General features: G+C 38.6%; 1 protein-coding gene across 1 annotated transcript in view; it reads right to left on the reverse strand.

The window, feature by feature from the left end:
• ksr2 (kinase suppressor of ras 2) overlaps positions 1-9,843 on the reverse strand; it is a 136,616-nt gene extending 126,773 nt beyond the window's left edge. Inside the window, exons 1-3 of the mRNA XM_056592208.1 lie at positions 9,512-9,843; positions 5,094-5,234; positions 4,033-4,183 (exon numbers count right to left, since the gene is read on the reverse strand). Coding sequence (XP_056448183.1) covers positions 4,033-4,183; positions 5,094-5,234; positions 9,512-9,685 — 466 coding nt within the window. The 5' untranslated portion in view covers positions 9,686-9,843. The remainder of the gene's footprint in view (positions 1-4,032; positions 4,184-5,093; positions 5,235-9,511) is intronic.
• Positions 9,844-10,136: the final 293 nt, after the last annotated feature.

Here is a 10,136-nt window from a genome sequence, read left to right on the forward strand (position 1 = left end):
TTCTGGTAATCGCAATTTATCATCCGTTTTAAAATAAATAAATCTTGTTGGAAAGGTGTGGGGTATAACGGTAGTACATTTAGCTTCATTAGTGTGTGACGGGCTGATTTCTCTGAGTTTATTAACAGTGTTTACAAGAACGTGCTGCTAGACCGTGATACCTTACTGCCCCCATGTGGTTGAACTGTTAGCTACACCATTATAAAGATACATGGACGAAACGCAATTCATGGTTTCCAGCGCCACCTTGCGGCTCTGTTATATATATATATTTCCTATATATATATATATATATATATATATATATATATATTACTCCCTTTTCTGTTTGTCTACTGGGCTCGTATTATTTAAATAAATAAGGGACTTATAACAAAGAGGAGAGAAAAGGAAATGTAATTATTGATTTGTAACATATAGGTTATACACCGAAAAGTGTGATGTTATTTAAATATGCACAAACATTTGACTAGGTTTCTCATTAAATAAGCAATGATATATATTAAGGAAATTATACCATAAAACGACCATAATTAAATTTATAGTGTGTAGGATTTTGTGAAATTTAGCGAAACATACTTGGCAGAGTTGGATCATAATATTCTGAAGAAAGAGTATAATCTACTGAAAATAAGAGTCATTGAAAGAGCCCTTTAGATTAGGGAGCAGGCACTGTAATCGGCCACCACCATTTTTCTAGAGTAGGCCAGAACAGACAAGTGGCTCTAGAGCAGGGGTCGGCAACCCTTGGCACGTGTGCCACCACTGGCACGGGGCAGCATAATCAGCACTTGAAAAAAAAAAAAAAAAGAAACATCTTTTATTTTTATTTTATTATTATTATTAAGAAATTTCACAGCACAATGCGGCAGCATAATCATTGCACTTTATTCTGTTTTTGGGCATTTCCTCCCTGTGCAAATATGTTTAAATTAGTTACAGAAAGCAGTGTTCTGAAATGGGATCAATTAATAGTTTTTAAACCTATGTTGTGAGTAATATCAACATACGGTAGGTTGTATAGTTATATATTTAAAATATTGTTGCATGTGGCATATTTGCATCGCCTTCACATGGGTTTGCAAAGCTGTAGGCCTACATGTCTTAAAGATATTGATGTGGATGGTTCCAACATTCTCATATATTATAATTTTTTACATTTCTCACAGTGCAAATATATTTTTGAATGAGTTTCTGAAAATGGTGTTTTAAGATGGAACATATGCAATTAGAATTTGTAAGCCCATGTTGCAAATGTAACAACCAAAAAAACATTTAAAATGTTGATGCATGATTGTGGACTATATGGAAATAGTACAATTCCAGGTCTTCTGGAAATGTTATTGGTCGCTGTGTCATAATTCAGCTTAATTTTTAATATAGTGTTGCTTAAGGCACACTCATTAACGAGAAACAGGCACTGCATGTTGAAAAGGTTGCTGACCCCTGCTCTAGAGAGAACACGTTTATAACAGCAGTATAATAATCAGTGTATATTAAATTCTACTGTCCCAATAGCTTTACCCTCTCTTGGACACGGACATCTAAGTCAACCGCTGGACAGACTGAGCTCGACACAGCCAAACTATGGCGTTATATAAAGGTATCCAAGAAACACTCTATGGGTGCTCACTTCTCTGCTACTCAATTCTACATCTCTCTGCCATTGAACCATTGCATGGTTCAAGACTCCAGCTCGAAAGCTCACTCTGGCATCCATTTCTTCCAAGACATTAGTAAAGCAAAATGCATTTCAGTCTGATCAGGCAATCTGAATCACGACCAGACACATATCTAAGGCGTGTATGCCTGCACTTCAAGGCAATTCCGATAGAGGGCAATATGTATCCTTATTCGAATGCCAGAAGCCAATTTAATACCTATAACAGCTCTGGTTATACATTCATATAATGCAATTCAGACATATCAATTCAGGTGTTTATATTAACTATACTATTATCAGTGTATAAATTATTATACTGTTATGGTAACTAGTACTTGAAGTCAAAACCATAATCAATAAGAAGAAAAACGTATCAGATCAGTGAATAGTTGATTGTATTTTTATTGTGTGTCTTTAATGATACCATGTTGCTAACAAGAACTGCTTGTTTTCCATGTTGGCTCACATCACCTTCATAAAGAAGGACACAAACATGTGTTAACAGATAACTTATTAACTAAAGTTATATTATTATTATTATTATTATTATTATAAGTTTATATTAAACCAGTGATAGGCTGTAGCTGCTCTTGCGTTGTGTTATGTCTGCACTAGGCAGTCAAATCTTAAAGGATCCATTTTGTCAGAGGGACAAATCTAAATTACGCTCTAAATGTCATATCACATCGTCTTGTTGGGGGATGGATTTAATCCTGCTACCTGAATTTCCCTTCTGGGATTTACCAAGTATATTTTATCTTATTTTATTGTACAACCAAGGTATTATATTTTGTTAATATTGCTTTTGTATTGCCTGTCTAACCCATTTGTCAAACCAGAACATATTATCTTAAAATGCATACCCTTGTTAAAATAAATAAATACTAACAAATACACAAAATGGAAATATTCTTAATTGTAGACCTACTTATTTTATTTATCAATAATATATTGTAAATTATTTTAAATCGGTTTATACCATGAAAATATTGTCTCTGTCCTACTGAAGCAATAAAGTTGTGTTTGCTGGTGAAACTGGACTTTGTCAGCCAGGAAGGATGAAAGGTTATTTGCATGTGAGAGCAACATATAAATTGCAAGACTGGTCACACCTAGATCATGTTTAATGTATGGTAAGCATAATTACTGTTTTTTGTTAGTTGAATAAGTGTCACTAGGATTGACCTGGCTCCAGTGTAGTTCTGATCTTCTTCCACTAGATGTCACTCTAGACTATCTATTTATTTCTCACCTGTTTCTAGTATTATTTCGTCAGTCAGTGATTTTTGCTGACTGATTCTTAAATGCTTATCCTTTTAAAGATAGTATACTTTTTATATAAATAACCCAAAGAAAATAATCATGGGCAGTGATTCAGAAGTTTTAAATTTGATATGAAATAATAAATAAATAATGACTAATTTTCTTCACTGATGGGGGCCTATTTATTATGTATTTAATCTCGTGGCAGTAGAAGAGAAAGGAAAGACTCCATTAAATGTTCTTGTCGCGTTTGTCACATTCTGACGTAACCAACCGAACCAACCAACCCTGGGTAGATTTTTCTTATGCTGATACATTCATGATGCTAATTGAACTAACACTAAATTAACTAACATATCGCCCACACTTATGGGCAATGCTACGCCCACTAGTTGAACAAGTACTCTGCATCACATTCTGCTGTCATAATTTCACTTCACATCGTTAAGTTAAACAGTGGTATACTACTCACCAAAGTGAAATAGACGCATGTTCACAATGTTTTAGTCAGTATGTTGACTCAACACACAGTTGAATGAACACTGATCAGAAAACGTAGGCCCGCAGCCACTCAGAGTGACCACTAGGGGACAATGCTGGTAACTGCATAGGGGCAAGCCACAGATGGCTGCTGTGTGTACGGAAATGCTAGCTCTATCAGTGCTACTGCCAGGCGGACACTTTCAGACACTAATATTATAATAATAATAATATAACAATTATAATGTTTAGGAATTGTACTGACTCCTGCAGAAGTATAATTCTGGTGCTTCTAAGTGGTTTGACTCCCACCCGAACATTTCTTGGTTCCATCCCCTCTGTCCTCGGCCTCACCTGTCTTACCCCTACCTGCACATACAGATTTATATTTTTAAAACCGTAGGATGAAAATGATGTTGCTTGCAAGACGACAGACCAAATAATAATAACATTTAGACTTCCCGCAAAGGTCTTGAGCTACTTCTTTGTGTCGATATCGGATAGCAGAAGATGTGTAAAGTAATTCTAAAATAAAACATGTGTGTGTGCGCGTATGTGTTTGTGTGCGTGCGTGTGCATGCATTCATTAATGTGTGTGCGTGTGTGTGAGTGGAGACCACCCCCACCTGTCTGGTGGGCCTTCCTCAGGCAGGACAGGGAGGCGTTGAGCCGAGCACACTCCTCTTCGTTGGCACCAAACTTCTGCAGGGCCTCACACACCTCTTCCTCAGACAGCCCCAGCAGACCTTCCAGGGTCACCTCACATGGACTCATCTCCTGGTAGACCCCCGGAGAGACACACACACACACACACACACACACACACACACACACACACACACACACACACACACACACACACACACACACACACACACACACACACACACACATAAAACATATACACAGGTAAAACAGGTGTATGCAAACACAAACACACATGGTACACAAGCATTCAAGTTTTCCCAAGCGTGTCACGTTTCAGATTGTTTGTTTTCAATCCGTATCATCATGAGCCACAATTAACATTGTCCAGTTTAAACATGTTGAAAAAAGCTACTTAGACTGTATCTTAACAATTAACGTTGTAAGGTATTTGACCAAAATACAATAAAATTAGTTATATTTACATATTTTCTGCTTCCTGCACTTAGGGAAGGAAAAATCAGCAGAACTGGGGTGGACAAGTTAAAGGTTCTACCATTACTGTAAGAGTGTCACATGTTGAATGTTGTTAAGATAACGTGCGATCATTTATTTCTTTATAGAGTGGTACCTTATCTACATTTTTTAACTTTCAGTTTAAAAGGTGCTTTATTTATACACAAAAGAAAATACTAACGTGTCTTCATAGTGTCTTTCGTAAGTGAAGTGTATGAAGTATAAAGGGCATAATAAGTGCTATAAATTGTATTAGAAAAAGGAGAACAGTAGCATATAAAGGGTGTAATAAGTGCTATAATATACAATGTAGTAGAAGAAACAGAACTGTAGTATATAAAGGGTATAATAAGTGTGATCACATATAAAGTGTAGTAGAGGTAGGATAACTGTAGAATAATATAGGAGTGTAGCAGAGCGAGGAATGGCCCACCTGTTATAATAAGCGTTATCATATATAAAGTGTAGTATAGGTAAGGCAACTATCGATTAATATAGGAGTGTAGCAGAGGGAGTAGTGGCCCACCTGTGTGATCTCCTTCCTGATGTTGACGATCCGGAACCAGTGTCCGAGGCGCGGGAAGCAGTCCAGCTCCTCACTGCGCTCCTCTAAGGCCACTTTACTCTTACAGGACAGCTGGCGGCTGAAGTACTTCACCAGCTTCCCCTGGGGACCGGGACACAACGTAGCAGCAAGGTTAGCCAGCAACGCAGGGGGGTCACGGCTTGCTACAGCTCTGTATGACTGCAACGTAGGCTAGGGTCGTCAAAACATAAGTTGGTGGTCGCCCAGAGGATCCTGACTCTACTGGGTGAACACGAGGGCTATTCAACCACAGCTCAGCGGAAGGGAAACCTTCTGAAACGTCAGGCGTTTTACTAAGTTTGTAAAGCGTTCACTAGTACTGACTAGTGAAAAGGATTTGGCAATGCACAGGGCTGTAACGCTCATGATTGTTGAGACAACAAACAATTGTTTGGCTGTGATTTTTGACAGTCACTGACCCACAAGAAAGCTCTCCATTCAACGATCCTATTGCACTAAAAACAACACAGGATACTAAAAGGCCACCTGTACATCGATGCACGCATTATTTCATCAAATGCAGTTCATATACAAATTCATTATAGAAATCTGAATCAGGAAATGCAGAGGAGGGACGAAATCGGAAAGTTAATGATTATCTGAGTAATGAAAAAAGGAGCCAGTTCATACATGTATCTGTTTTGCGGGGAACATGGACAAACAACAACGGTTTCAGAAGTTCTGAAGAACCACACAAACCCCTCAGTGCCGTTCCTGAGACTCAAGACTACAGTTCAAATCTGGACAATACAATGATGTCTTGATGATGCCATCGTCATGTCTGCTCATACTACATTGTTAATGCCCTTTTCATATTCCTTGCATGCCTTTCTCCTGAGGAAAATCATCAAAGTACACTTTGTTTGTATAGGAGCTTTAAAAAGGCAGTTTACAGATTGCTTTAACCAGCATATTTAAAACAATGAAATCACAATGCAGGGAAACATTAACAAGAGAATGTAAGAGGTGGGGTGAGGGCAGAAAACAATAATTACAAACTGAAAAGAAATGTGAGATCAAATAAAAAATAACTTAAATATGAGATATCACAGATTTAAAAGATAGAATATTCTAAAATCTTTCACAATTAAATGCAATTAAAAGATATTAGAATATAAGGTACAACATCAAATTAAATCGATAAAAGTGGGTTTTCATTGCTCCCTGACACAAGTTGGGTTTTATTTTCAGCTTATACTCCAACCACCATCCACTCCCACAAAAGTCTAACTTTACTTATGTGTGTATGACAGAGCAATACACACATACTCACTAACATGCTTGAGCTCATGTAGATGTAATGCAATGTGAAGCTGGGCCTATTTGTGTAAAAAAAATTGCATCGATTTTGCATGATTTAGTTTATTTACTGTGTCCTCCCGACAGGGAATATCACTGTGTATCTTCGAACACTTAATTTCATTAAAAAACTGAAAACTTCTCTGAAAAGGTCTGAGAACATTGTTAATATGACGTTAAATACAATAATATGCAATTAGCTACTACTACGTCAAATCATTTTACACATATACACACTACAACTGTTTGAAATTACAGATTTGATTTCAAGTGTTTTGAGACCGTTTAATTCAGTGTTTCGTTTCTGCTGAATCATTTTTAGTGTGTCATCCACCAGCAGCTCTCTTAGTCATATTGGTATAATGTGAACTGCTTCGCCTTACAGCACAAAGTACAACCATCCTGAGAATATGGTCCTCCATTGCATGTCCCTCAGATTATTCCATCAACAAAGCATCAAAGGAATAATTTGACAGTTCTTGAACATTAATAACCTTTCAAAATTATTACCCCTAAATTTGTGTCTTCTCTGTTTCTATTTAGATCGGGCCAGGGCACATTTTTACAACTACAAACATTTGATATAGATTGAAAGTATAACATACCTAGTATTTGGTTTGCAGTCTATTTATTTCTAGTATTTTCATAGCTCTCTCAAAGATCATTAAATTACAAAAATTGCACATGGATATTTTTTAAATGTAGGATAGATGGAATCTGTATGCATGTTGTCTGTCATGATTATTTTTAGAGTGTCATGCAGACTGTTGAACCATATAGCTGTGGCCAGCTCTAGTGTGTGTGTGTGTGTGTGTGTGTGTGTGTGTGTGTGTGTGTGTGTGTGTGTGCGTGTGCGTGCGTGCGTGCGTGCGTGCGTGCGTGCGTGCGTGCGTGCGTGCGTGCGTGCGTGCGTGCGTGCGTGCGTGTGTGTGTGCGTGCGTGTGTGCTTGCGTGCGTGCATGATAAGCACAGTTTGTGTTTTTATCAAGATGCTATTTCTTCAGCACTCTCATTACTATGACCCTATTCCTCTCCTTTCCCCTCCCACTGAGGACGAGTCCCTTTCATTGTCAATGTAAAACTATTCAAAGATCAGACCTTTTGCTATGTAGCAAACTTCAGGTTGACAAAGAGTAACCTAAAGAGAGAGGGAAGCTAGTTGCTGTCAGTTGCTGTCCAAGGTTCTGAAGTAGATGTTTCATGGTACAACTAGGATTTGCTTACATAGAAGGTACTTGAAAACTTGCTTAGAAGAGACAACCACTCACCACAACTAATTCCACTACTACTTATGATAATAGTTATAGCGATAATAATAGCAGTGTGGTTTCAGATTTACTATGACCGAATGATTTGTGGTTTAATTTGAATAACAGCAAATGTTTAGAATATGACACACACTAATGAAGTTAGCTAATGTCTTAAGCCAACGGAGGAGAGAAGCACATACATTGAGTGTCATATAACTCAACTGTTGAAAGACATCCCTTCACAATAGTGAAGGGTAGACAGTAGTTAGGGCGAAGGCACACAATGATCCCAATCCAGAAGTGGTCAACAGTGACACTTCAAGGAAAACTGAAAATTGGGAGCCACTGGACTAGAGGCCTGGTCCTTACACAGTTTGTCCGCACATACTGTATCTCAAAAAGATGTCTGAGAACTTACATTCCAGTATCACAATGTGCACATTGCAAGAATGTAGAAAGAAAGTTAAGCATTCACATTTCCGTTGGGGAAAATTATAATCTGGTCTTGAAACCAGGAACTTATATGGGGCAATCACTATTGCAGCGAAATCCAAGTTCATGAAACTAATGTGAACAGGTTTACAAATCAACCCCTGAATATGTTTCTAATTAAATTGAAGTGGGAGATCATTACATGCTCATACTATTAATCTATAGTATACTCTTAGGCCTACTATGCTATAGTATACATTTGGCCTCCAATACTATATCATATATCAAGGCCTACTATACTACAGTATACATTTGGACTACATTACTATATTATACATGAAGGTCTACTATAGTAAACATGTTGGCCTGCTACACTATATATAGTATAATTTACGATACACACATTTTAAATACTATAAAATTATGGTGCTTGCATGTTTATGTTTGTTTTTGAAATATTACAATCTCCTCATAACTACAATATAACTACAATATAGTAATCTACTATACTACAACTATTACAGATTTCCATGCATCATCCAGATAAAATGAATAAACAAACTTTATTATACTTTATAATCAAGCTACTTTTGGCTTGCCTACCTTTGAATTACCCTGGACTCAAATAATGTGTGAAGGAGAGAGAGGGAGGGAGAGGGTTACCCCAATAAGACAGGACACCTAGGCGGCCTTAAGTACAAAACACTTTGGCTTGCCAAGTGTGTTGTTTGAAAAGCACGCCTATAGGCTATGGCCTACCTAAACATCCTACTAGTGGTTTCAGATTGTATGTGTTTCACATCCCAACTACGACAGATATCCGTGGGTAAGGACCTTCGCCGAAAACCCTGTCGGCCAATTAAACGCACAGCAATAAAAAATAATGGACAGCGATTAGGGTAGCCTAATCTATGCCCCTCTTTGCATTCTTAGACGAATACGGCCCGTTCAGCGGTTGCCGTGTGAAGAAAGGCACAGGAAGATGGATCCTGAGGGTGCTGTTCATTGTAAACACGGCTTGCTAGGCCTTGGCCAGGCTCGCAGATAGAACATTGTGATAGAGACGAGTGGAGCGAACACCTTCTCCCGCCACCTGCAGGATGACGGCCCACTGCAGACCCGCGTCTTGATTTATTACACTGCACAAAACACTGCCTCGCACCACGGTACACGGCTTGTACGTGGAAATGCACCGTAACACACGCATTGCCCCCCCCAGTTGACCACGGGTTAACACATGTTATTAAAGAAAAGATGCCCAGCACAATATGCACACCGTGGCCTCGCAGAGACGGGCAGACGTGACAAACCCATATTGATTTTCATAGTGAGGATGCATTACAAAATGTTGTCGTTTTCAACGCGATTGCTGCTTACCTCTAGCGTCCGGATCTCCTGTTGTGTCAAGTCGTTGGATGTGGCACATTTGGTTCGTAAACCTTCCAAACTGGAAATGCTGATGTCGATCATATTCTGCACCAACTCGCACTGCTGCAAGGCTTTTTGCAAAGTAAGATGCTGCTCTTCGCTTTTTGTCATCTCTTCGTCCATAGTTTGCGAGCAGCGGTGCGGTTTCTGCAGTTGAAATCTGTTTATAAAACAAATGTGGAAAGACCCACAAAATAAATCAGCCTGCCAAACGCCATGAAACGACCAGCGGTGTTTTATCTCTCTAAAGCGGATTTAAGCCGAGAGCGAGGCGACTCCATTGCAACAGTCCTTGTAGTTCCTGCGGTTTCATAAAGATGTCTTTGATTGTATGCTATATCAACCGCAATATGAAGAGATTGAGCACAAATACAAACTGAACACGGTTTGTCTCAGCATCCATTGAGCGTCGCTCCGTTGTAAGTGGATATGGGAAAGAAAAATATATAAATAGCCTAAAGATAAAAAAAAATAAACAGTTCAGTGTATCGCTAGAAGCTCGCGCTGTGGAGGCCTTTTCATTTTAAAGGTTCTGTGTGAATTGCATGCAAGGACTCCCCGTTCCCCGTGGCAG

The sequence above is a fragment of the Gadus chalcogrammus genome, chromosome 6 (assembly GCF_026213295.1).
Source record: "Gadus chalcogrammus isolate NIFS_2021 chromosome 6, NIFS_Gcha_1.0, whole genome shotgun sequence".
Lineage (NCBI taxonomy): Eukaryota > Metazoa > Chordata > Actinopteri > Gadiformes > Gadidae > Gadus > Gadus chalcogrammus.